The following is a 27,843-nucleotide window of genomic DNA, read 5'->3' as shown; positions in this document are numbered from 1 at the left end:
CCCGGGGATGCGGCGGAGGACCGCCCAGCCTGGCGCCTCAGGTGCTGGCGCGCGGGCGAGACGGGCAGGGCGACCCCAGGCGCCGAGGCCAGGGAAGGGCGGCCCCGGGGAGGCCGAGGAAGGGGCGCGGAGGAAGGGGACTCACCTCCCGCGGCGGCCCCTCCGGACTCGTCGGCCGGGCCCGGCCGGAGGAGGCGGGGACGGACTCCGGGCCGCGGGGGCTGCCGGGAGCCCGTTCCCTAGGCAACCGCGCCGGCCCAGCTGAGCGACAGGCGGGGGCTAGAGCGGCAGAGCCACAAGTGGCGGCCGGCCAGCGGCCCGGAGCGGAAGCACGTCAGCGCGCTTCCGGCGGGCGTGGGCGGGGCTTCGCGCTCCTTCCCGGGATACCTGCGGACGCATGGCAGGTGGGTGCGCGCGCGCGGGGGAGCGTCCTGCGGCTCGGCGGGCGGTCCCGGAGCCCACCGGCTTGGCCGGGCCTCTGTGGTCTTCCCGCGTAGAACTACTGGATGTGTGCGAGGGAGTGTCAGCACATCCTGACCCCCCAAATTGTAATTGTCTTTGTAAACTAGCGCTAGCGGGGGTGCTCGGGTGCCAGGGCTTGCATGCCCAGCTCCTCCCAAAACCTTTCCCTGAGTTCCCCTCGGGATTACCCGCCGCACAGAGCCCTTTGCTTCTAATAAGAGCTGTCAATCGGCGAGTGCTCGCTGCGTGCCGTGTGGTGCCCTTAGTGCTCTGTGGGTCAGCTCGTTTGAGCCTCACCTTGATCCCACGTAGTAACGTGCGCAGGTTGGGAGGATCAGGGAGGGAGCCGCTATGCTGAACCTCTCTGCTCTGTGCTGGGCCTCTCGTTCCTGGTCTCTTTCCCTCCTGGCCTGGGGTCCCTTGGAGTTAGATCTGTGGTTTGGGTTGCTAAATATGGAGCAGACGGAGAATGAATCAGATGTGGTCTTCGCCCTCAAGGAGCGCCTACTGCAGGAGAGAAACCCTTAGGAGATGATAGTGCAGGTGGTAAAAGCTATTTCTCCATTTAACACATTTCATTTGTCACCTACTGTGTGTCTAGGTTAGGAGAGGGAACAAGACATAGTCACTATTCGGGTGGCCTCACAGTCCACCCAGCAAGTCTACCACACTAGTGAGTGTCGGTGATAGTTCAAGAAGAGGTGCGACATCTAGTGCAATGAATCCTAACCCAACCTGGGAGATCCAGGAAGATTTCTTTGTGGAAGGAGTGGCTTTCTGAAAACCTAAATCAGATCATATCACTTTCCTACTCAAAGCTTATTGGTTCCTTTCCACTGACTTGGAATAAACCTAAACTCTTTATCTTAGTATGTAAGGTTCCATTTGCTTGACCGCTTCCTCACCCAGATCCCTCCCCACCACCTTTCCAATATAAGTGATGTGGGGTCATGGAGCACAACAGTCAAGAAAGAATTCTTGGGATGTTGCATGGTGCAACTTAGTAAGTTTATTTAAGTAGCCTGGGGACAGAACCTGTGGGCAGAAAGGGCTGCATTTTTGCGGTATGAAGCTGGTGGTTATATGCTTAGTGGTCAAGGGGGAGGAGACATGCAGAGGGTATTATACATGTTTCCTTGAATTTCTACCCATAAAACTACTTTTGCAACATTTCTCTGGTGCTTATCATTCAGTTCGATATTAACTATCAGTGAGATTTACAGACAGTTATGAGACCCTTTAAGAATGTAGCAACCGGGATCCCTGAGTGGCGCAGCGGTTTGGCGCCTGCCTTTGGCCCAGGGCGCGATCCTGGAGACCCGGGATCGAATCCCACATCAGGCTCCCGGTGCATGGAGCCTGCTTCTCCCTCTGCCTGTGTCTCTGCCTCTCTCTCTCTCTCTCTTTGTGTGACTATCATAAATAAATTAATTAATTAATTACAAAAAAAAAAAAAGAATGTAGCAACCAGGGGCACCTGGTTGGCTCAGTGGTTGAGCTAAGTCTTTGGCTTAGGTCGAGATCCCAGAGTCCTGGAATCAAGTCCCGCATCAGGCTTCCTACAGGAAGCCTGCTTCTCCCTCTGCCTATGTCTCTGCCTCTCTTTCTATGTCTCTCATGAATAAATAAATAAAATCTTTAAAAAAAGAAAAACCAAAAACTTAAAAAAAAAAGAATGTAGCAACCAGCACGTTTTATTATTATTATTTTTTTTAACCAGTACATATTTGATCTTTGTTCAGAACTATGTAGACTAAAGGTCAGCCTTCTGGGCTAAAGGTGAACATTTTTCTGCTTCTGCCCTCATCGTAGATACACTGGCCTTGCTCAGTTTTTCAGACTCACCAAGCTCATTCTCACATTAGGACCCATACTGTTGACCTTTCAACAAGCCTAAATGACATCTCTTCAGGGGTTCACTCTAACACAAGACCCCATTTTCTTTTCTATCGGGCACTTACCAAGATACAAATTGGTCATGGTCATTTGGTTGTCTATTATCCACCTCCTCTTTGGAAAGTAAGTTCCATGAAAATGGTCCTGGTATGATTCATTCAGTCATTTCATCCCCCATGCCTGGCATATTGTTGGTTAGTGGTATAAGTAAAGAATGAAGGGAAAACCAATATGATCCTTAAATAAGCAGAGCCTTAAAGAATACTAGGAGTTAGCCAAGTGAGTGGAGACACACATGGCCAGGGGAAATATTCTAGGTCAAAGTCAGAACTTGTACAGAGCTAGCCCTAAGGCATGGAGAGCAAGCTGGGGGAAGCTGGAGAAGTGGTAGAAAGGACTTGCATAACAGGCTGTGATATTGTGGTTTATAATAAGAAAATATTTGGTCTTTTTCTTGTTCTTGGCACAGAGGTAAAACCCTTGGTGTTTCTGCAGTGTGAGAATGAGCAGGATGTCTTGTTATGTTGATAAGGTGACTTTTGGGAAGGTGACCTTTGGATGGGGGCTGGTTCCCCCCTACAGAAACCAATCATGTGATTATTAAAGGGTTAGAATTTTCAGCCCCACCTGACTCCCCTGTGCCTCCAGGGGAGAGGGGCTGGAGGTTCAATCAATGGGCACTGCCCAGTGACTTAATCAACCATGCCTATGCAATGAAGCCTCCATAAAAGCTGACAAGGATGGGATTTGGGGAGCTCTAGGTTGATGAACATGTGGAGATTTGAGGAGAATGGTGTACTACTCACAGAGCATGGAGACTCTATGCCCCTTTCCGCATACCTTGTCCCCTGTATCTCTTCCATCTGGCTCGTTCTGATGGAAAGAAAAAAAAATGTGTACTTACATTTATGTTTGCTCTCCAACTAAGACCATAAAAATCTTAGTTTGTTAAGACTTATTAAACTAAAGTTTGTTAATTTTAAACAGAGCAAAGAGCAATTTTATTTAAGTAAAAAAAAAAAATTATTCAACCACAGCAGAGGAATTGCAATTTGGGATAGGCAAGCTACAGTGAACTATAGGCAAGTTTGAAGAGACAAAGGGAAGGTCAGCTTTCATTAGGTTTCAGGGGGAAACTGGGAAGGGTTACTGTAAACAAGTGTATTGGAGAAGAACAAGAGTTTGAGGTCTAGTGGTTTCTGCACAGTGGTTTCTCCCTTGGCTGTAGGCGACAGTTAATGCATTATTACTGGGGCAGGGAGGGAGGGCTCTTCCTTTTCTTAGAAGCAGGAAATAAAATTCCTATGTGAAATATGTCCTCCGTTGTTGAGATAATTCTTATCTTTTTATTCCTCCTTGTTGTGCGGGCCGCAGCAAGTGGTAACATGTGTAAGCACCCCCTCTCCAGGGCTTTCTGACTCTATTTTACAGGAGATTTCCTTTATTTTCACATTTCTGCCTTTAGATCAAGGTCTTTTCTCAAAAGCATCACTTTATCAAGAGTCAGGTTTTCCGTATATAGTGGCTTTTGTCCCTGGGTGCCAGGAAGGACCTTTCTGGTTGGAAGGAAAGTGCATAATGACTAGAAACTACTGAGGCCACCTGTGAGTAACAAGAAAGAGTACGAGGGAGGACTCAGCATTTCCCATCTAAAATCTCTTTCTTACGAGGTTAAGTGTTGGAGAGCATCTGGAAGCCCTCAGCTAGCATCACACTGTTTGGTGCATCTGTTCTTGCAACGTTTTGACAGGCAATGGGTACAAAGTTTAGAAGTAATCATACAAAGCAGAATTAAAAGTAATATGACAAATCCAGGATGATGGTTCTAAACCAGGAGCTCAAACCTGAAGGTAACCAGCTAAATAGATCAAAAGACCAGAGGTCATTGGGTGAAATTTGTTGTAATCAGAGGTCTCCTTCCCTGATCTTGTGTAATTGGGTTTCTCTTTCTCCAGACATATTTATCCAGGTGCAACAAACAGGTGGTATTTGCTATTGCATAAATGCCTCCTTGTTCAGCAAGTAGATTGTCCAAAGCTTCCTTTAGCCAACAAGTCATGTGATCATTGTCGAGCTGTTCTTGCTTTGGCTGTAGAATCGGCTGCCTCTTCTAATGTTAGGGAGAGATTTCTGATCATGTGTTCATTTGCTCTTATTCCAACAACAGAGGAAAAGCCTCCCTACAGAGGCGAACCAGGAGTCGTACAGCCCCCTGAAGTTCCCAGTTAAGAGAGCCTTGGAGGCCTAATGTGGCAGGTCAGCGGAGGCCTCTGGTTTGTTATTGTTTATTTGTTATAAACAATAAACATTGACTTCCAAGTTGCCAACTGTCTAAGCATTTGTATGCCTATGGAAAATGCTGTCCACTGTAAACAAAAATGAAACCAGGTGGTACCCAGGGGACTCCAGCTAAGGTCTTATTATTGATAGTTGGAATTTCCCGATTGACCTTTTCAATCCAGGGATGAAAGGAATTGGGATGACATTCTATGAGAGGCCATCCCTTCATTAAGAAATCTTTTCTAGGGGATCCCTGGGTGGCACAGCGGTTTAGCGCCTGCCTTTGGCCCAGGGCGCGATCCTGGAGACCCGGGATCGAGTCCCACATCGGGCTCCCGGTGCATGGAGCCTGCTTCTCCCTCTGCCTATGTCTCTGCCTCTCTCTCTCTCTCTCACTGTGTGCCTATCATAAATAAATAAAATTAAAAAAAAAAAAGAAATCTTTTCTAAAAATTTGCAAAGGGGCATAAACTTGTTTATATTTCCTTTAGGTGTAGGAGACCTCACTTAGATAAGGAAAAGAATGTGGGATTGTACAATTAACAAAGATGGAGGGATTTAACTGAGCTAGTGTGGTTACGACTGGGGAAAGGCTGAAGCAAATATGGGAATGCCTGGTATAATAGCCTAACTTGATAGGTAACATCTATAGGCTTGTGGGTAATCAACAGTGGCATTTGGCACTAGAAGGAAATTGGTTATAGGTAAGACCAGTCTCCAATATTGTGAACAGATCAGAGCTTCTGGTGACAGATCCAATAGTCAGGTTTCCTCCTTCTGCAGGCGATTGGGAAATGCGATTGGGGCATTGACTTTCCAAGAAAAAGAGGGTGAGGGGCGTCTGGGTGGCTCACTCAGTTGGGCGTCCAACTCTTGGTTTTGTCTCAGGTCATGATCTCTGGGGTTGTGAGGTAGAGCCACATGTTGGGCTCCATGCGGGGTATAGAGCCTGCTTGAAATCCTCTCTCTCCTTCTCCTCCCCACCCCCACCACTTGTATGCATGCTCTTTCTCTCAAAAAAAAAAAAAAAAGAAAAGAAAAGAGAGAAAGAAGAAGAAAGAGGAGGGGATCCCTGGGAGCTCAGCAGTTTAGCACCTGCCTTTGGCCCAGGGCGCAATCCTGGAGTCCTGGGATCGAGTCCCGCGTCGGACTCCCGGCATGGAGCCTGCTTCTCCCTCCTCCTGTGTCTCTGCCTCTCTCTATATATATATCTATCAAAAATAAACAAATCTTTTTAAAAAAAAAGAAGAAGAAGAAGAAAGAGGGGGTGAAGTAAGAGTGAGAAGAGCAAAGGAAAGAATGTATATGTAGGTCTGGTCTGGTAATCCCAGGAAAGCTATCTGCTTCAGTGGCCTGCTTCAATTCCTGCAAATTTGTATTTTCGTGTCACCAGTTGGTGTGCAGGTCCAGTCAGGGTTTGGTGCTTTCTTTGGATGTGACAAATGAATCCAAAAGTCTATTCATTTTTCTAGTAGACAAGATCTCCAGGTTGTAGCTGTGATGTTTGAGGTCTTTGTCTCCCAGGAGCGTGCTGTAAAAGGATTGCTCTACTAAAGCATAGTTATTTTCAATAGAAGTAGTAAGGCTTTTACAGTATTGAAGTATGTTTCCTTTTATCACGTGTGGATCAAAAGAAGCAAGAGCCAAGTACATTGGGTGTCCTGTGATTATATCAAAGGGTAAGAGTTGATGAATTCCGAAAGGAGTAGACCTGAGATTTAAAATGACCATTGGCGGTACCTTTGGCCAAAGTAGTTTACAGATTTTTGCCAGCTACCTCTTAATGGTGCCAGTTCAATTGGTCCTGAGGATTGAGAGTGGTAAATATAGTGAGAGTGTTGTAAAACCAGCCACGTAGCACAGACTGGTCGCATCACCTGACCAGTGAAGAGTTCCCTAGTCACTGTGAAGTCCCAGGGTGGTCCTCCAGGTAGGAATGATCTTTTCTCTTAGAATTTTAGCTGCAGAGGCGGCAGTAGCCTGCCCACAAGGGAAAACCTCAGTTCAGTGGGAAAACATACAATCTATGGCTAAAACATATGTATCCATGAGATGGGGGAGCTGTAATAAAATCCACTCACCAAACCTCAAATGGTCCATAGGGCAATTAAAATTCCCGGGTACAGTGTGGACAGGTTTCCCAGGATTGCAGTTTGGGCAGTTGGGGACAAGCAAAGTAGGCACCTTTTATGGCCTTATTAATATTCCCCACCAGTAGTGATTTACAAAGGTCATTTTATGAGCAGAACAATGACGGTGTGCACAGTGGTCAGTAATAGGAATTTTAGAGTCTCTGGCGGGACTGGACTATTATTTGGCCCAGAGTTTTCTCTTTTTATCAAACTAACAATTACCAGATTTCCAATTTTGTTTTTCCTTTTCTGGGGCCATCTCTAGCCAGTTCTTCTAGATTGTCATTTGGGGAAACATCCCTTTGGACCACAACAGAGGTATGGTTGTTGGTTCCTTTGAGAAGAGCATTCTTGGTGGAAATATCACTGAGATGGTTCCCTTTAGCCTCCAGGGAGTCAAGTGTGGAATGCCCAGGAACCTTTATCAGAGCAGGGGGGCCTGGGTGTCTACAACTCTTAATTTTGGTTCACGTCATGATCTCAGCGTCATGAGATCAAGCCCCACGTCAGACTCTGTGCTGGGCATGGAGCCTGCTTAAAATTATCTCTCTCCCTCTTCCCCCCACCCCTTTATGCTCTCTCTCTCTCTAATAAAAATAATAATAGCCAGAGCAGCTGATAGGAGTATAGCACCTAATAAATTTTGGACATAAAATCCATTTGAAAATTTCTCCCTGCTAAAAGTGGGAAGCCGCATTGTTTCCATAATCACAAAATTGTGAGTCACTCTGAAGGCATATCTGCTGTCAGAGTAAATGTAGGCAGTTGTGCCCTTGGTGAGCATGCCGTGTGAGGGTGTACAGCTCAGCTTGTTGGAGAGAAGTAGCCTAAGGCAAAAGTATTGCTCAGTTACTTCAAAGGGAGTTGCAAGTACATATCCAGCACAACATTCGCCATTTCTACCTCTCACCTAAAAACCATCAGGGAACCATGAGAAGTCAGTGTCATGCAAAGGAGCCTCCTGTCAGTCATCATGGAGGGGAGTCACGATCTGCAGAGTTGGCATGAGCAGGGAGGTGACTGCAGCGAGGAGTTCTGGGAGGAGAGGTTAGGAAGAGGCTTTCATAGGAGGGGGACAACTGGCCAGAGGGTGAAGGGTGTTCAGGAGGGCTTCTACTGTCCAGGGCATGGGATGGCTACCGGGGTCCCAGACTGTCTCCTCACTGCCCTTAGCCAAAAGGGTGGTGGTGGGAATGGCTCTGAGGTATGGTGCCTGGTCCCACAGGGCCTGTTGTTGGCTGTAATGCCCTATGGGGTTGATGGTGATCCCCATACCTGGGAGATCCACCATTACCTTGGGTGGGTAATCCCAGGGAGTTCCCTTCCTTTTCATATATAGGTGGGAAAAAGGAAAGTTGATAATTGGGATGGCCAAGGGCAGGGGGATTTATTAAGCTTTCTTTTAGGTATTAAAAGCTAAGTCTTAAAAAAAAAAAAAAAAAAAAAGCTAAGTCTTCTTGACCTTCCCAAGTACTGGGATCAAGAATCTCTTTCCAATAGGGACGCCTGGGTGGCTCAGCAGTTTAGCACTTGCTTTCGGCCCAGGGCGTGATCCTGGAGTCCCGGGATTTTAACTAGAAGGGGAAGATCCCAGTTTGACCCATTAATGAACATAGAGTTAAAAACTACCCATCTGGGCAGCCCCAGTGGCCCAGCAGTTTAGCGCTGCCTTCAGCCCGGGGTGTGATCCTGGAGACCCGGGATCAAGTCCCACGTCGGGCTCCCTGCATGGAGCCTGCTTCTCCCTCTGCCTGTGTCTCTTCCTCTGTGTGTCTGTCATGAATAAATAAATAAAATCTTAAAAAAAAAAAAAAAACTACCCATTGGATACTTTTATCCAAATAAAACTATCCAAATCCAAGTGGATACAGTGTTTAAAGGAAGACCAGAGTTTTCTTTAAAAACGGTTTGGAGGGGCGCCTGGGTAGCTCAATTGGTTAAGCATCCAACTCTTGAGTTTAGCTAGGGTCATGATCTCAGGGTCATGAGATTGAGTATTGCATCAGGCTCATGCTGAGTGTGGAGTCTGCTTAAGATTTTCTCTCTTTCTTTCTGCCTAGCCCTGTCCCATCTGTACACATGCATGCACACACTGTCTCTCTCCCTCAAAAAAAGAAAAGAAAAGAAGAAAAGAAAAGAAAAGAAAAGAAAAGAAAAGAAAAGAAAAGAAAAGAAAAACCAAAAAAACAACAATTTGGAGCCAGCTGTAATAATCACACATGAGTTCATTGGGCTTTTGGGTACAAGCTTGAATCTTAGTGCATTCAGCAGGTTTTGGGCATCCCTTAGCGCCCGCAGGAACTCAATAATATAGCAAGGCAGGGGATAGTGTCCCATCTATGGTGCTAAAGATCTTTCCATGCGGCCAGCATGCAGGGCTGCATGAGCATCTGGCTCCGGGCTCCCAAACAGACCAGGCTGGGCCACTCACTGCTGACAAAATCCACAGGCAGAGACGGGTGGTAGTGACACAAGATAGGAGTTTATTTCAGTGAGCCCAACGCAGGTGGACTCATGTCTCAAAGACCCTCTCCAAAGTGCTGAAGATGCCTCCAGGTTTATATAAGGAGAATGTGGGACAAAGGTTGGTGGGTGCGTGCAGGGGGCAGTGAAGGTCAGGTCTTATCGCCTTGGGGTCAGTCATCAGGGGTCCTGCTGACTCGGGGCATCCTTGTTGCTTGAGGGAATAGTTTTGGTTCCCCTCACAGGTTGCTTTGCCAGCTGGTTCTCTTGCCTGAGTTAAGAGATAAGCTGGAAAGGAGAACTTAGTCATCTAGGAAGTACTGACTGAGGTCAGAATGGAGGTCATTGGCGTCCTCTCTCACCAGCATCCTCCCGAGTGGCAGGTTCACCCAGTGCTGGGACTGGCCCTCGACAGCACACGTGTGTAATAGTGGGTATAAATCTCAGAAATTGGGTTGATAAGTTTGAATCACCATATTAAGCAACTCAGCAAATCTCTGAGGATCTACAAGGGTTTTCAGCAAATCTAAGATTCCCAAATCTCACTTTGGGAAAGTCTTTGACTGTAGCTCCGAATTCAGCTTTAGTCCAGAGCACATGAGAAATTGGGGGTTTAGCATTTGGATCCTCAGAGGGTCTGACGGTAATGGGGCAGGTTTTAATAGGCTTGGGGAGAAGGGGAAGGACGTTCAGAGAGAGGATTGAATGAGGAAGTTCAGGGTATGAAGGAAGTGGGACAATGTGGGAAAGAGGAAGGTGGCCCTGGGATTTGTGCAAGGTGGCAGTCCTGTGCCCTGAGACCAAGAGCATGAGAGGAGAGCACAAGGCCTCAGAAGATCTTCGTCTTTAATTGTTTGTTCCACTCCGTTAATTTGGAATCAGTATTTTACAAAGAGGCAACTTGAGAGTCCTGAATCTGTTTAGAAGCCTCCAGGTACCCATCAAATTAGGCATCCCATGGAGTCTGCTTAATTTTAGCTCCAGAGCTTTCTAATTAGTTCCAAGAAAAGTTTGTGGGGGTCAAGAATTCCCCATAATGGCCATCGAAGTTTTGACTTGTCTTTGGTTAAGTTGGTCCATTTAGTCAAAATGCATTCCCACCAAGTCACAAGGGTTCCTTTTTCTCCACATCCTCATCAACATGTTATTTTTTGTCTTTTAAAAAAAGTTTTATTTATTTATGTGAGAGAGAGAAAGAGAAACAGAGCAAGCACAAGTGTGGGGGAAGGACAGGAGGAGAGGGAGAAGCAGACTCCCCGCCGACCAGGGGGCCCTATATGGGGCTCAATGCCAGGACCCTGAGATCATGACCTGATCTGAAGGCAGATGCTTCACCTACTGAGCCACCCAGGCACCCCTCTTGTCTTTTCTATACCAGCTGTTCTGACAGGTGTGAGGTGATACCTCATTGTGGTTTGGATTCACATTTCCCTGATGATCAGTGATGTTGAGCATCTCTTCGTGTGTCTCTTGGCCATCTGTATATCTTCTTTGGAAAAAGGTCTGTTCAGATCCTCTGCCCATCTTTTAACTAGATTATTGGTTTTTTGATGTCGGGTTGTCAGAGATAGACAAATATCATATGATTTCATGCATATGTGGAATTTAAGAAACAAAACAAATGAACAAACAAAAAAGGAACAAAAAAGACTCAACCACAGAGAACACATTGATGGTCACCAGGGCGGAGGTGAGTGGGGGATGAGGGAAGCAGGTGGTGGGGATGAAGGGGCACACTTGTGATGAGCACTGGGGCGTATATGGAAGTGTTGAATCACTATATTGTGTGCCTGAAACTAATATAACACTGTACGTTAATATACTTGAATAAAAATAAATAAGTAAGTGATAATAATGCATGTGAGGGGAACTATAGCTTTTTTTGAAAATATTTATTTATGGGCAGCCCCGGTGGTGCAGCGGTTTAGCGCCGCCTGCAGCCCAGGGCGTGATCCTGGAGACCCTGGATCGAGTCCCATGTCGGGCTCCCTGCATGGAGCCTGCTTCTCCCTCTGCCTGTGTCTCTGCTTCTCTGTGTCTCTATGAATAAATAAATAAAATCTTTAAAAAAAAAAAAAAGTCACATTCTCTTTAAAAAAAAAAATTTTATTTATTAGGGAGAGAGAGCACGAGCAGGGAAAGGGGCAGAGGCAGAGGGACAAGCAGACTCCCCCCCCCCCCCCCCCCAGCAGGGAGCTTGATGCGGGGCTTGATCCTGGGACTCTAGGATCGTGACCTGAGCCAAAGGCAGACGCTTAACCAGCTGAGCCACCCAGGTGCCCCCAGGACAATAGCTTTTAAACATAAAACCATCTGGAGTTCCAGAAGGAGGACCTTCTGAGAGAGTAGAGAATCAAGATCCTATTACTCAAAATCTGATGTTTGAAAAATAAAAGCAAGTACTTTAAGCGGATCCTAATAGTCAGGTGCTCCTCCAAGGGGAGGACTCGACATCTGAGAGACTCTCCAGAGGATGAGCACGAGAGCTCCGTGGAGGCACCGCGCTCAGGCCTGGCGGTCGTCATCCCCTGGGGTCCTCTCCTTCGGACCCCATTCTGACCACCAAGTAATGTAAACTGCAGACAGCAAAGAACATCTCTAAGTAAAAAAATGAGCTTGTTCAGGAATAGTGAAGGAATTCCAGTTCGGGACAGTTCGCCACGATGAATCGTAGGCCAGTCGAAGAGGCAAAGGGAAGGGCAGCTTTGATTAGGTTTTAGGGGGCAGTGGGGAGGTGCTGATCACATGTCTGTGGAGAGCAAGAGTTCGAGGTTCTAGGGCTTTCTCATTGGTGCCAGTGGTAGTCAGTGCGTTGTTGCTGGAGCGGGGAGAGATCTTCTTTTTCTCAAAAGCAGAAATGAAATTCCTACGTGAAAAGTGTCCTCCCTTGTCATAATGATTCCTATATTCCTCCTTCCTGCTGGTCGTGCGGGCCGCAGCAAGTCGTGTGTGGGCACGGGAGCTGCCCTTTCAGGGCTTCCCCACTCCATTTTAAATGAGGCTCCTTTTGTTTATTTTCACAAATTTCATAATAACTATGTTTCTTTTACTCCCTATCAGCAAACACTCTTGGAGGAACAACGCCCAGAAAACCTGTCTTATCTGTCAGTGCGAGGAAAATTAAGGACAATGCCGCTGATTGGCATAATTTAATCCTGAAATGGGAAACCCTTAATGACACAGGTTTTGCTACCGCAAATAAAATTGCCAACCTGAAAATCAGTTTATGGTAAGTACGTATAGAGCTCCTCGTGCTCTAAGCCCCGCACCCTTAATGATCGGACACGAGTCTCCTGGGAGTCTTCTAGGGCGGGAATGGTAGTCTTAATCCACATGCATAAATTAAATTCTATTAAGAAAAGCCTGGCTGGCTCAGCGGATGCTCAACCGCTGCCTTCAGCTCAGGACGTGATCCTGGGATCTGGGATCGAGTCCCGCATTGGAACTTCCTAGCAGGAAGCCTGCTTCTCCCTCTGCTTCTCTCGATCTCTCTGTGTCTCTCATGAATAAATAAGTAAAATCCTAAAAAAAAAAGTAACAAGTGGTAAAATGTTGTATGGAGGTATAAACTGTATATGTCTATTTTAAATAAAAAGTTACGCTACAGGGCAGCCCTGGTGGTGCAGCGGTTTAGCGCCGCCTGCAGCCCAGGGCGTGATCCTGGAGACCCTGGATCGAGTCCCGCGTCGGGCTCTCTGTATGATGCCTGCTTCTCCCTCTGCCTGTGTCTCTGCCTCTCTCCCTGTCTCTATGAATAAATACATAAAATCTTTAAAAAAAAAAAAAAAGTTACGCTACATATTGTTCACAGTTATGTCTATAGAAAATTATAAAAATGGATTGGAAGGACACGGCCTTCTGGCTGTGAAGCTCACACCTTTGGGATGGATGAGTGGTGGGCAGAAGATCAGTACGGCTTGGACTTCACAACGTTGCACTTTGTTTCTGTGATGTTGTGATTTATAGGAAGAAATATCTCTTTGGTCTCCCTCCCTGCTCCTGGCACACAGCTCCTAAAACCCTTCTGACTTCCTGACGGATAAGAGCAATAGGAGCATCCTCTGTTAAAATGTTTGGTCTTCTGTCTTCCAGAATGATCCAGGTGAAAGGAGTGTCTTATTGTTGATAACATGTCCTCTCCAGCCACCTCTGAGTTAATGTTAAGGAGGTGACTTCTGGAAAGCCTCATGGGGACCAAGCAGGGGGTTAGAGAGTGTGAACTTTCAGCTCCAGCCTCTCACCCACCTCTCAGGGAGGGAGGAGGGCCTGCAGGTTGAGTCAGTCACCAATGGCCAATGATTTAATCAATCATGCCTACGTAATGAGGCCTCCATAAAAATCCAGAAGGATAGGTTTGGAGAGCTTCTGGTTTGGTGAACAATAACATCTCTACGTGCCAGAAGGGTGGGTGGCACCCAAACTCCACAGAGACCCAAGCCCCTGTGCTCAAGACCCTTGCCCTATGTACGTCTTCATCTGGCTGTTCTTTCATATCCTGTAATATCCTTTGTAATAAACCAGCAGTCTAGTAAGTAAACCATTTTCCAGAGTTTTGTGACCTGTTCCAGCAAACCCTTCAGGTCCAAGGGGGCGGTCATGTGAACCTCTTATTCAGAGCCCGTTGGTCAGAAGCACAGGGAACATCCTAGACTGGTGTTAGTGTCTGGAGTTGAGTGGGACAGCCTTGTGGGTCCAAGTGTTGACCTGTGGGACCTGAGGCTGTTTCTGATAGATACTGTATGAATGGACTTAACTTGTAGGGTGCCCAGCTGATGGCCATCAACTGTGGGAATTACTTGGTGTGGAGAACCCCACTCCCCACTTTTGATGACTGCGTATCAGGTATCAGGTGGAGGATGGAGAGTAGAGGAGACAAAGGAGTGTATTTTTCCTTAGCAATTTCTTTCTTTTTTTTTTTTTTTAAGATTTTTCTTATTTAGGGGCACGTGGGTGGCACAGGTGGTTAAGCATCAGACTCGTGGTTTTGGCTCAATCCTGATCTCAGAAATTGAGCCCTGTGTCACCTCCACACTCAGCACAGAGTCTCCTTGGGATTCTGTCCGTCTCCCTCTGCCCCTCCCACTCGTGCTCTCGCTCTCTCTCTCAAAATAAAGAAATCTTTAAAAAGAAAAAAAAAGATATTTGTGTTAAAAAAATTTTTTTCATTTATTTGAGAAAGAAAGAAAGCACAAGCAGGGGAAAGGGCAGAGGGAAGAGAAGCAGACTCCCCACTGAGCAGGGAGCCTGATGCGAGGCTCCATCCCAGGACCCTGAGATCATGACCTGAGCTGAAGGCAGACGCTTCACCACTTGAGCTACCCAGGTGCCACCTCTCTCCCCCCAGCAATTTCTTTAAAAAAGACAAAGGAGTCATGAGAAAACCTGTTAGTGGAAGATTTGCTTCATTATTCTTTGCACTTTCCTATGTATATGGTTTCTTTTTTTTTTTTTTTAAGATTTTATTTATTTATTCATGAGAGACCCAGAGAGAGAGGCAGAGACACAGGCAGTGGGAGAAGCAGGCTCCATGCAGGGAGCCCGACGTGGGACTCGATCCCGGGTCTGCAGGATCATGCCCTGGGCTGAAGGCGGCGCTAAACCGCTGAGCCACCCGGGCTGCCCACATATATGGTTTCTTATTTCTCAAAGTTACAGTTCTGTGTTCCTAAGTCATTGTCCATTAGCTAGAGTTGAGAGTCTCAACTGCTGTCACCCGGCTCTGGCCAGTCCCCACCGCACATCACATGCCACAGGTCCTCTGCTGCCTTCCTGCCGAGGCCCGCCAGCAAGAGACAGTTCTTTGCCTTCCTGCGTAAGGAGCTTTCTGATATTGTCTGTTCTGTTTTTATGTTTAATTTTTCCCTGAAGTGTTGTGACCACACTAGATTAATTTCATGCCCCACAGGCCCCAGGGTTCAGTTTACCAAATAATTCCCAGATGGTGAACTCTGGGGAAATGGTCACGTCTCAGTCGTCATTGTACGCCCAGCACAGAGCCCTAGGCCGGGGATGCTGTGGGCCTGCATTCAGCTGACTCACTCTAGCACAAAACTGGTGGATGTGCTCATTGTGGACGTAAATAGTAATCATATGTTATAGCCACGTGAGATAACACCTGTGCCTAATGTCTGACACGGTTATGAGGAGATCACGCTTTCCAGGGTCTGCCATAACGAAGTGAGGTGCCTTTCAGAGTGTACTTTGTTTCCACTCCTTTCCATCTTGTCCAGGAGTGAAGACAAGACAGAGTTACAGAGCAGCAGCCCGGCTTCTAGGGAAGATGCGGACAAGAGACTTCCAGAATATAGCAAGGAGCTGGAGGCGCTGTGTGAGGAGCTGCAGACCACCTACGATGCTTTGGTGAGATCCAGAGCCCCTGGCCACCTGTGCTCACAGTCACCGAGGCCCAGGGGTGTACTTGGGGCTCCCTCAGTGCTCTACAGGTGTCCACGCCATGGGAGGTGCTTTCCTCTTTCTATTTTTTTTTTATTTTTTTTTATTTTTTATTTTTTTGGTGCTTTCCTCTTGACACCGATCTTTCTCTCCTTAGCCTCTTCCACTTGCCCCCTAAATCTCAGTGCTCCCCAGGATGCTGTCCTAGACCTTTGTTCTTTCTGCCCTACATGATGTCTAGTCCATCTCACCCCCTTCCGAGGGCTCTGTGCCGTAAATATTTTGGGCTTTGTGGGCCATACCGTATCTTGTCACCACTGGCTCCACCAGGTAGCAAGGTGCTAAAATGGGTCAGGGAGGGTATAGAAGCGAATGGCATCGTAGCTGGGGTGCAGGGGTGCACGAGCACCTGGCTCCGGGCTCCCAAACAGGCCAGGCTGGGCCACTCACCGCTGACAAAATCCACAGGCAGAGAGACAGGTGGTGGGGACACAAGAAAGGAGTTTATTTCAGGAGGCTGACACCGGGAGGATGCTGGACTCGCGTCTCAAAGACCATTTCCAAAGTGCTGGAAAGACCCGCAGGGTTATGTAAGGAGAATGTGGGACAGAGGTCGGTGGGTACATGCAGGCGGGCAGTAAAAGTCAGGCTGATCTCGGTCATTGGGTCAGTCACACGGGGTCTTGCCAGTTCCGGGTAGTTGTCATTGCTTGAGGGGGTAGTTTTGGTTCCCATCACGGGGATGTACAAATGGAGGTAGTTCAAGTCTCTGTCAGCATGGCTATGTTCCAATAAAACTTTATTTATGGGTGCTGAAATGTTAATAATTTTCATGTGTCGTAGAATATTCTTTTCACATTCTCTTTGAACTATTTCAGAATGTAAAACTCATTCTGAGCTCTTGGACCATACGGAAGTCGGGTGTGGGCTAATTTGGCCTGTGGGCCCTGCCAGCACAGGAGAGATGCTCTCAATGACTAACTAATGAGTGGGTTCCAGTACCTACCATACCTGCCTCCAAATGTAGACTTAGCCCCTCCTCTCCTTGCCGGGCACATTCTCACACTTGGGTAACTAAAACTTACCCGTGAACATAGGAAATCTTTATCCTTTAATCTTTTTTGATGGAAAAGTTTCTGATACTTAGCATGATTCCTTACCTATTAAACAGAATATGTGGAGCATGATTATATTTCTTCAAGATACCAGTTGTTCAGATTTAGGATTCTAACTGTTCTAAAGCTGACTAGCAGTGTAAAAGAGTTTTTCAGGGAAAAAAACACTACCCCTTTTATTTTATTTTTAAGTAGGCTCCACACCCAGCGTGGAGCTCAACGCAGGGCCTGAACTCACGACCCTGAGATCAAGACCTGAACTGAGATCAAGGGTCAGATACTTGACCTACTAGCCTCCAGGTGCCCCCAATTTAAAATATCACATCACAGATGCTGGGTGGCTCAGCGGTTTGGCGCCTGCCTTTGGCCCAGGGCGCGATCCTGGAGACCTGGGATCGAATCCCACGTCGGGCTCCCGGTGTGTGGAGCCTGCTTCTCCCTCTGCCTGTGTCTCTGCCTCTCTCTCTCTCTCTCTCTCTCTGTGTGTGACTATCATAAATCAAAAATAAATAAATAAATAAATAAATAAATAAATAAATAAATAAATAAATATCACATCACAGATGCTTGGGTGGCTCAGCGGTTTAGCGCCGACTTCGGCCCAGGGCGTGATCCTGGCAACCCGGGAACGAGTCCCACGTCGGGTTACCTGCATGGAGCCTGCTTCTTCCTCTGCGTGTGTCTCTGCCTCTCTCCCTCTCTGTGTCCCATGAATAAATAAATAAAATATTTAAAAATAAATAAATAAAAATAAAATATTACATCAATTATAAGATGCATTAGGGCTTCAGAAACACTAAAACGAGAAAATAAATGGTCGAGGACACTTTGGTAATTTGGCCTTTTCTTTGTGAGTGAAATCAGTACTGTCTTTGGGATATTTAGGATGCTTATGGGGCTACATAGTCTCCCCTAAATAAACGAGTAGGTTTTGGTAATTGTCCTGTTTTGTGTTCTGCCTCACATTGCCCTGGGGCTGTGCTGCGGGGAGACACACTTGCCCTCCATGTGCCCCTCGAGCAGGTAACAAGACGGGTCCACGACTTTGTGTTGACCCCCACACACAAGAAGGTGGGAGAGTAAAGGGTGTGGGCTTTGCGAGATCTGCCTTCTTGGTCTGTCACCGTGTTGGCAGCTGTGTCTCTGGCAGGTGAGGTCTGGACACAGATACCGGTCGGCAGGTTGTGGACCCAGGCTAAATAAGCCATTGAAATTGACAAAGTTGTAAGTTCTAGAAAACTGCCCACTTTGTTTTCTTTTCCCCAAATGAACTCATTTGATCATGGCAAATATTTTGGGGGGCGGGGAGCACCTGGGTGGTGCAGTTGGTTAAGCATCCACCTCTTGGTTTCAGCTCAGGTCATGCTCTCAGGGTCGTGAGATCGAGCCCCACATCCAGCTCCGCATACCGTGCAGAGTCTGCTTAAGATTCTCTCTCCTTCTGCACACACTTTCTCTCCCCCTTCCCAAGTAAATGAATAAATAAGTCTTCTAAAGAGATGTATTCTTGGGCAGCCCCGGTGGCACAGCGGTTTAGCGCTGCCTGCAGCCTGGGGTGTGATCCTGGAGACCCGGGATCGAGTCCCACATCGGGCTTCCTGCATGGAGCCTGCTTCTCCCTCTGCCTGTGTCTCTGCCTCTCTCTTCACTCTCTCTGAATGAATAAATAAATCTTAAAAAAAATAAAAAATAAAAAGATGTATTCTTGTTTGAACAAAAAAGCAGATGTACATATTAAAACAATTTAAACAGCCAAAAAGCAGGGTGCTCAGTCAGCTGAGCTCCAGCCTGACCCCCACATTGTTTGTCATTTTGATGCACCACTGCCCCCCCGCAGAGCCTCTTCACCCCTCATTCCCTTCCAGGATGAAGCATGTTGCAGAATCTCAAAGCTGTGTCAGAACAGGAAACATTTTCAACACATACTAATGTGACTTTTATAAAATGTAAAAAAATCTGAAAGGATTTTGTTTTTTTTTTTTTTTTAAGATTTTATTTATTTATTCATGAGAGACACATAGAGAAAGAGAGAGAGAGGCAGAGACACAGGCAGAGGGAGAAGCAGGCTCCATGCAGGGAGCCTGACCTTGGACTCAATCCCAGGACTGCAGGATCATGCCTTGGGCCGAAGGCAGGCACCAAACTGCTGAGCCACCCGGGGCTCCCCAGGATTTTGTTTTTAAGGCCATTTGGTTCTTGCTAGATCACACGTTCTCATTTAGAACTGTACCCGCTAGAAAGAAGTTTCAGAGGGGAGCCAGTGGGGAAGAGAGGGTGTGCCTTTCATTTCAGGCATGCCAGGAGTGATTGGTTGGTTTTGTGTGTCCATCTTAGGTTCTCCCCATTCTTCAGTGGCAGGCTGGTACCCAGGGACTCCTTCCTCAGCCCCACTAACCTGTGCCGAGGAGGGACAGCGTGGGAAGATGTTAGCGGGGAGAGTCAAGGTCCAGAAAACCCAGCTAGCAGGATGGACTGAGCAGCAGCAGAGGAAATGTGGGGCACCTGCCTTTGGTCCCTCTGACCTGCAGCACAGGCCCGGGGTGAGGCAGGTCAGGGGAAAGTCGCCGCTGGGTCGTAGGTGACCGCGTGCTCATGGTCAGCCGAGTTCCCAAGATCTTCAGATGAAGCCTGGGCTGTGTGCATGACAGCCAACAAAATGATGGGAGACAGTGTGGATGCGTGTCTGGAGGGGCCTCGTGGGGACCTGGGGGAGGCCACCCTTGTCAGAGAGATGTAATTGGAGGAACTGGAGTTTTCGCCCAGAAAAGGGGGGACCAGTAGACAAAACAGCTGCCGTCACAGCCAAAAGGCTGTCCCAAGGAAAGGAAGCAGCCTCCTGGTTTTCTGAGGCCTCTGAGGGGACGAGAGAGATCCCTGGTCCTGGCAGAGGCTTTGGCTCCCACCAGGGAACAACGTGGCAGGTCCTATGCGGAGCTGGAAGGGGCTCCCACGGACGGGGTGTGTCTCGTGGCAGGAAATGTGCCCCCAGAAGGCTGGAGGATTACTCGGTGGGTTTATGACCAAGCTCCTGGCGGAATGAAGTCCTGGGCGGAGCTACGTCAGTGTACACACATTTCCTCCCTTCTTACACCTACCTCGCTATTTGTGTTAATCCCATCCTGTTTATTTACTTAACATTTTTCTATAATACAATTAAAATCACATTATACACATGGCAGCTGAATATTGCCTCCCCATCAGTCTTTGAGCCCGGGGCCTACTCCCTTTTTCCTAAGAAGGGGAGTTTTATTTCTTTCAAAGGCAAGTATGAGTGGGAGGGAGAGGCATACCGGCCCGAGGCTAGTCCCCCGAGTTGGAAGGTAGGCCATCCCACGTGGCACAGGGTTACTAAGCCACAGCCAAGTGGCTGTGGGACGAGGCAGGGCCCCACGTCTCTACAGACTCCCCAAGCCACAATGTCCTGCTCCAGTGAATTTATTATCTATATTTATTTTTTTTAAGATTGTATTTATTTATTTATTCATGAAAAATAGAGACACAGGCAGAGGGAGAAGCAGACTCCCTGCAGGGAGCCCGACGTGGGACTCGATCCCAGGACCCCGGGATCACGCCCTGGGCCGAAGGGAGACGCTCAACCGCTGAGCCACCGAGGGGCTCATATTCTCTACATTCTTAGGGACACTTTATTTATTAGGACAGTCTCCAAGCTCAGAAGGCTTGAGCAGGTATGACAGAGGTCGCGTAAACCATCCCCAGCCTGCACCCCGTTTCATACGCGACTGTCCTACACATCACAAACGCGTAGGCCACGTATGTTGTAACGAGTGAGCCAGTATTGATGCGCTGTTGTTGAGGGAAGGCTGTAGTCTATTCGCATTTCCTTCACTTTTCCCCAGTGCCCTCCATCCCGGGCGCCACAGTGAACGTAGTCATGTCTCCCTAGGCTCCTCGGGCCAGCACAGTCCCACAGGCTTCCCTTGGTTTTTATAACATTGACAGTTTTGGGGAGTACGGGTCAGGCATTTTGCAGCTGCCCCTCACTTGGGAGCTGTCTGATGACTTTCTTCTGGTTTGGCAGGGGTTGTGGGTTTTTCAGGGAGACCACAGAGAAGAGATATCATCACATCCCGTCAAGGGCGTGGACTGTGACCCCGCCAGATCGCCATGAGTGTTAACCTTGACCACCTGGCTGAGGTGCTCCCCGGTTGCTCTGCAAAAGGAGCTCCTTTCCTGCTGTGCACACAGCCCACCCTGGAGGCATGGAAAGTTCTTCCCCACCTCCTTGGGGACAGAGCATGTACATAAATCCTGCCTCTCTTCCCCCACCTATTAGTTACTGGACCATTTGTTTCTAGCAGTATGGACTCATGGGTTGTTGTTTTTTTTTCCACTTTGGTTATAATATATTTATTTCTTTATTTTGTTCCTCAAATTGTTTCTGCTTTGGCCATGAAGAGTTCTGTTGGCTCCTCTGTCCCTTTGACATGCTTCCACCATTGTGAGTTTTTGGTTTGGGTGTTTGCGAACACTTCCTTACTTTCTAGCATTACGAGGTGCTCCAGGCCCATCCCATGTATTTCCTGCCTCCATCCTAGGATCAGCCATTTCTCCAAGGAGCCCCTGTTGCTCTTATTGGAGCATGGTTTTAGAAACCAAGATCCGAGTGCCAGCTGTCAGGCACTAAAATCCTCTGCTCTGGTGAATTTATTCTATTTTGAAGAGGTTTGGAAACAAGTTCTCATTCTATGTTCAAACCGAAAAGTTAATGTTATAAGGCTTTTTAATATCATTTTTCCTGTTCTCCAGCTTGTGGAGAGAGTGATTTCCCAGACTTGGCTTTGAATGTCTTTAATGAGTTTGACCTTGGCAGGAGGCTTTCACACACCCCTTTCCCTAATCTGGATGAACATTTTGCAGTTTGGTCGGTGGGAGGAGGTGTACTGAGGTTGAGCTGGGAGTGTGGGCAGGTTCATGTCCTGCAGGTTCGGGGCTGCTCACTGCATAACCTTTGTCTCTGTTGATGACCTGGGTCAGGCCTCCAGGATTTTTCTTACTCTCCTGATCATTTATAAGCTCTGCTTTGAATTAGGTGGCAAGAGGGAGCTGCTGCAGGATGCAAAGAACATAGGATGGTGCATCAAGAGACCTGGGGTCAGGAAACATGGTGGGGGTGCTGGCTTTGACCTTCCCTAGCTCAGCAGCCCTCAGGATCGTCCCAATTCTATTACAGAAATGCTGAGTCCTACTTCCTGGGATTGGGCCAAGCGATATAGCAAACCTAAAAAGATTGGGAAGAAGAGTGTAGTCCTTTAAAAATCAAGGTTAGTGGGACACCTGGGTGGCTCAGCAGTCTGCCTTTGGCTCAGAGCATGATGGAGTCCCCGGGATCGAGTCCCACATCAGGCTCCCTGCATGGAGCCTGCTTCTCTCTCTGCCTATATCTCTGCCTCTCTCTCTCTCTGTCTCTCATGAATAAATAAATAAAATCTTTTTTAAAAAAAAGTCAATGTTAGCTAAACTTATATCACTTCAGTATAATGGGAGAGTGGCTAAAGAACCAAGTGTAAGGAATTCAGATTTTGACAATTTATAGGTCTCTGTACTTACCCGTGTACCTAGGACTAAGTATACATAGGAGTTAGAATGTGGTCTTAGTAGGTCTGTGCTGCTTGAAACTGAAATCTTAGTCACTTCACCCCTTTTTTTAACAAACCCATCTATAGCTCCAACTAGGTACTTCAGAAATACTTGGTCTTCTTCACCACCACGTGAAAGGACACACTTTGTCAGAGCCTCTGCTGGCTCATCCGTGCAGTGGAGATGGTGCCCGGGTCCCCTGCAGTGGCCGGGCAGATGATGTGGTCAGTGGCTTCCCGTAGAGCACACCCACCGGAGCACCGTGGCCGTCAGCTCTCACCACTTCCCGTGTCAAGTATGTCAGGCTGCCTTTCATTACCACCGTTCTACAAATGAGGAAACTGAGCCTTCAAGGTTTCAGTAATCTCAGAGGCAGCTAATAAAAGTCAGAAATGAACTCATATAATATACCCTTTCTCTTCTCATTGCATAAAAGTGGAGCCTGCCTTGCGATTCCTCCGGGTTTTCGGTGCTAAAAAGTTAGTGCCTTCAGAAATCTTAGCGAAGTGGGAGTCGGCAAGCTTTTTCTTTCCAGTGCTGGAAATCCAGGGTTTATTTCTGAAGTAATCCAGATTAATGAAATTGTAGCAACTCTCTGCCTCCATCTCCCCAGAAATGTGCGGCGCACAGTTAACAGTGTTGAGTTATTGGACTTTGGGTCCCAACAGACTTCTACATCTTAGCTCCGAAATCTTAGAGTTATTGAATCTGAGACGGGAATGGATTTCAGATGAGGTTCTCATGTTCCCAATTAATCTCTTTCCAGGCCAAAATCCAGATGAAAATGGAAAAGCTGTCTTCGACCACCAAGGGGGTTTGTGAGCTAGAGGACTACCATTACAGGGACGGGAGGCATCGCCCTCCCCTGTTTCACACGTGGCCCACAGCCTATTTCTGTAAGTAGTTCTCTCCTCGTTGATTCTCAGGAGTAGAAATCATGAGGGCATTTGTGTTCTTTAGATCTTGATGAAGCTGACAGGCTTTGAAATTCAATTTGAGGGATGCCTGGGTGGCTCAGCAGTTGAGCGTCTGCCTTTGGCTCAGGGCGTGATCCCGCAGTCCTGGGATCGAGTCCCACGTCGGGCTCCCTTCATGGAGCCTGCTTCTCCCTCTGCCTGTGTCTCTGCCTCTCTCTCTGTGTCTCTCATGAATAAACAAACAAAATCTTAAAAAAAAAAAGAAAAGAAAAAAGAAATTCAATTTGAGAGGACCCACTGGAAGGGAAGGAGATTGAGGGGCATCCTAGAATAGGCATTTCTTCTTGGCTCTAATAATTACCAAAGAATATTAAACATAATTACAGACATGGGAAGCAAGGTGCCTTTATTGCCCCTTTAAAACCAAGTGGTCGGGGTTGGGGACACGAGGTGCAGCCCCTCAGTGGCTGAGTCTGTAAAGTGCCTACCTTCAGCTCAGGTCGTGATCTTGGGGTCCTGGGATGGAGCCCCGTGTTGGGCTCCCCACTGAGCAGGGAGCCTGCTTCTCCGCTACCCCTCCCTCAGCTTATGCACTTTCTTTCTCTGTGTCAAATAAATAAATAAATAAACAAACAAACAAACAAATAAATAAAGATTAATCTTAAAAAACACACACACAAACAAACACCAGGTGGTTGGGGCACCTGGGCTGGACCCAGTCCATAGAGCCAGTGACTCTTGATCTTGGGGTCATGAGTTCAAGCCCCACAGTGGCCACAGAGATTACCTAATAAAAAAATAATAATAATAACCTTTAAAGAAAAAAAAAGAAAAAAAACAAGGGTACAATGAATTCCACATCCTCTACAGAGGCAGAATTCTTTTTTCTTTTATAGAAAGATGGGTTTTGGGGTGCCTGGGTTCCCCAAAACCCATCTTGGGTTCAATTGCTGAAGCATCCAACTTTTTTTTTTTTTTAAGATTTTTATTTATTAATTTAACAGAGAGAGAACATGAACAGGGGAGAAGCAGACTCCCTGCTAAGCAGGACCCCCCCCACCCCCTCCATGCAGGGATCAATCTCATGACCTGAGCTAAAGACCGACTGAGTCACCCAGGCATCCTGAGCATCTGACTCTTGATTTCAGCTCGGGTCTTGATCACAGGGTCATGAGTTCAAGCCCTGCATTGAAAAAAAGAAAAATTGAGGTCAGTTCAGCCAACCCCACAGAAGAAAACTACTGGAACATGGGTTACCTTTTTTTTTTTTTTTTTTTAAGATTTATTTACTTATTTGACAGAGAGGAAGTACACGCATGTGCACAAGCAGGGGGAGGGGCAGAGAGAGGGGAAGAGAGAAGCAGACTCCCGGCGGAGCACAGAGCCTGATGCAGGGCTGATCCCGCAACCCTGAGATCATGACCTGACCTGAAACCAAGTTGGTTGCTGGGACACCTGGGTGGCTCGGTCAATTAAGCATCTGCCGTCAGCTCAGGTCATGAACTCAGGGTCCTAGGATCGAGTCCTGCATCGGGCTCCCTGCTCAGCGAGGAGTCTGCTTCTCCCTCTCCCTCCGTGCACACTCTCTCACTCTTTCTCTAATAAGTAAAATATTTAAAAAGAAAAAGTTGGATGCCTAACTGACTAAACCACGCAGTGGCCCCTCAGAGTTACCTTTAGCTTTGTTAGTTCAAAAGAAGGGCCTACCTATTTGATGCTGATTTGAGACCTCACTTCTAAATAAGGAAGAAAAGGGTAAAACCATTTGATGTAATGTGTCATTGGAATATTGTCAGTTTGGGGTGAATCTGCTGTTTATGATCATCACAAGACTGAAGAGTTGAGCAGAAAAGTTTACACTTACTTATTAATTTCATGACACTTCCCACGCCGTCTAATCCTACTGATCTGCACAAGCCGGATGATGAATACCCTCCCGGTCCTTCCTTATCTCCGTGTTCTCGCCAAGTGTGGTTTTCAACGAGGAGCTTCTCAAAGTGGCACCTCACCCCCAGGCAGGAGCAGTTCCGTGAATTTCTGCTCCTAAAGGGAGATGTTTTGTTTCAGATGAGGTTTCCCGAAAGCTCTCCGACATGTACCAGAAGGAGCTTCTCCTGAAGCGCACAGTCATTGAGGAGCTGGCTCACACCATGGACCACGACCTCACCCTGAGCTACTTGTCCATGTGGCTGCACCAGCCCTACGTGGAGACCAACAGCAAGCTACTTCTGGAAAGCATGCTGCTCGAAACGGGGCACCGAGCCCTGTGACCTCCCAGCTCTGGGCCACTGGCTACTTCTGTGGCTCCCATGGTGGTCCTGTAAGACCCGGGGCTGGGGCATGGCCACCCGCCGACCTTGGCACCTTCCAGGCTGGGTCACTTCAGCAGCTCCCTGTCGCCTCTCCAGACGGCGTGCTGCTGGGAGTGTCTGCCATGCAACGTCATGGGCGCCTATCATGAATCTGTCACCCAAAAGGACTTCTACGTGAAATAAATGAGCACTCAACAGAATGATGGAGTGATCTTGTTTTTGTAAGTTAGCTGTATTTATATAATATTTATGTAAAAAGCCCTGGTTCAGTATTTTTACTTTATATCTATTATTGAAATTTTTATGATACTATATTAGTTTTATAATTACAATTAATGTTTAACAGTTAATTAAATAAGGAAGAAAAGGTAAAACCATTTTCTTCTCTCATGAATAAATAAATAAAATCTATAAAAACGAATGAACAAAAAACAAACAAACAAACAAATTAACAGGGCAGCCTGGGTGGCTCAGCAGTTTAGCGCCACCTTCAGCCCAGGCGTGGTCCTGGGGTCCTGGGATCGAGTCCTGCATCGGGTTCCCTGCATGAAGCCCGCTTCTCCCTCTGCCTGGGTCTCTGCCTCTCTCTGTGTATCTCATGAATAAAGAAATAAAATATTTAAAAAATAATAATAAATAAAGTCTAACTATCATAAAAGCAGCCCCTCAGACATTGTACATTCTCAAAGCCAGGTGGTCAGCACTTGGCAGAAATGGTGTTGGCTCCAGGCTGCCCTGCCCAGCAGGCTGCTGTCATGAGCTCCAGAGGCAGGTGGGCTGGACAGGGCCCCCGAGACACGAAGTCCGTTGGCACTTTTATGTTTTGGGTGTACTTAAGAAAGAAATGCTCTTCGGGGCACCTGGCTGGCTTAGTCTGTGGAGTGTGTGACTCTCTCGGGGTTGCAAGTTCAGGCCCCACGTTGGGCATAGACCTTACTTCAAAAACAAAACAAAAAAAAACAAAATCAAAACAAACCAGACAGTGAAGGACTTGATACTGTGAGCAGGACTTTCTGGGACATTCCATGAGTTCTTGGCACCTCATCCCCCAGACATCCAAGTAGCCCAGGAGAGCTAACAGAAAGGGCTCATATTGCTAAGGACACACATAAAAGTCCTAGGATCGAGTTCCATGTCGGGCTCCCTGCATGGAGCCTGCTTCTCTCTCTGCCTGTGTCTCTGCCTCTCTCTCTCTCTCTCTCTCTGTGTGTGTCTCATGAGTAAAATTTAAAAAAAAAAAAGGAAAGAACAAGTTCACGAAACAGAGCACAGCAATGGGGAAGGGCTTCAGGATAGATTCACAATAAGTGCACTTAATTAAAACTAAAAAAAAAAAAAAGACCACACTCACACACACAAACCCCATCCAGGAAACCCAGAAGCTTTTACAAAAGCAGCAAAGCCGTCACAACATGCCACACGGCTCAGCCACGAATGACACTTACGTGTCACAGATATGTGACCTGACAGTTGACCCGCCACCACGCGTGCTCTTCGCCACACGTTCCGGAAGTCCTGCCTTTGTGCCCCAGGGAGGCTGCCCCCTGGTTCCCTTGCTGCTGGGTGGCGCGGCAGGTGTCGGCCCCGGGGCGGCCCCTTCCCTGTCCCTCCGTCCAGGTCGGGCCCTGGCAGAGCTTGCGGTGTGGCTGCCCCGCGGGCCAGCGAGCCAGACGTGTTGCACGAGCAGGAGGTTGCACGAGCACCTGTCGTTGGAAGGCGCTGGGGCCCTGCTGCCGCTGCTGCCGCTACAGGCTGACCCGCGACGACGTGGCCATGCCGGGGACGCTCCCTCCTTCTTTGCTTCCTTGGGGTTTAGCTGCACGTGGCCTCCAGTGCAGTCGGTTTCAGAAGCTTCTTTGCCACCGACTGTGGTCACGGGACTGACAGGTGCACGTCTTCTCCCCCCTCGGGACGCGGGGAGGGTGATGAGCCTGCTGAGGCCTCCGGGAGAGCCCCCGGGGGGGTGCGGCCTGGGGCTGGGACACCTGGGGAGCAAGGCCAGCTCCCAGCGCCGTCCAGCTCACGTTTTCCCCAGGAGGCGCCGTCCTCCCCGTGCTCCCAGCTAAACTCAGGTTGAAGCCCTGGGCCCCGGGAGATGGTAAACTAGAGGGGTGCGGCCCCGAGTGGCACCCGCCGAGCCATGGAAGAGGCCCCGGGAGCTCCGCAGCCCCCTCGGTGCCAGGACGCAGAGGGGGCGCCGGCTGTGACACGGAAGGGGCCTCTCCCAGCCACGTGGATGCCTTGACCTCCCCCCTGGCTCCAGAACTTTGGGCAA

At 47.9% G+C, this 27,843-nt stretch overlaps 2 protein-coding genes across 3 annotated transcripts in view; one reads left to right on the top strand and one right to left on the bottom strand.

Moving 5' to 3' along the window:
* The window catches only part of TECPR2 (tectonin beta-propeller repeat containing 2), a 102,916-nt gene extending 102,622 nt beyond the window's left edge, over positions 1–294 (bottom strand). For both annotated transcript variants that reach the window (XM_072840012.1, XM_072840014.1), the window contains exon 1: positions 146–294. The gene's annotated coding sequence lies outside the window, so the exon portion shown is untranslated. The remainder of the gene's footprint in view (positions 1–145) is intronic.
* CINP (cyclin dependent kinase 2 interacting protein) lies at positions 248–25,768 on the top strand. Its single transcript, XM_072840020.1, has 5 exons — positions 248–404; positions 12,294–12,462; positions 15,464–15,593; positions 23,106–23,235; positions 25,324–25,768. Exons 1-5 carry the CDS (start codon positions 398–400, stop codon positions 25,524–25,526), a joined length of 639 nt encoding a protein of 212 aa, XP_072696121.1. The 5' UTR covers positions 248–397; the 3' UTR covers positions 25,527–25,768.
* The last annotated feature ends 2,075 nt before the right edge of the window (positions 25,769–27,843 follow it).

The sequence above is a fragment of the Canis lupus genome, chromosome 9, assembly GCF_048164855.1.
Source record: "Canis lupus baileyi chromosome 9, mCanLup2.hap1, whole genome shotgun sequence".
Classification (NCBI taxonomy): Eukaryota; Metazoa; Chordata; class Mammalia; order Carnivora; family Canidae; genus Canis; species Canis lupus.
This window is presented reverse-complemented; position numbering and strand designations above follow the sequence as displayed.

Excerpts from the sequence above, each read along its gene's own strand:
- CINP (XM_072840020.1), top strand. Across the intron at positions 12,463-15,463 it reads AACCTGAAAATCAGTTTATG|GAGTGAAGACAAGACAGAGT; the intron begins GTAAGTACGTAT and ends CATCTTGTCCAG. Across the intron at positions 15,594-23,105 it reads AGACCACCTACGATGCTTTG|GCCAAAATCCAGATGAAAAT; the intron begins GTGAGATCCAGA and ends ATCTCTTTCCAG.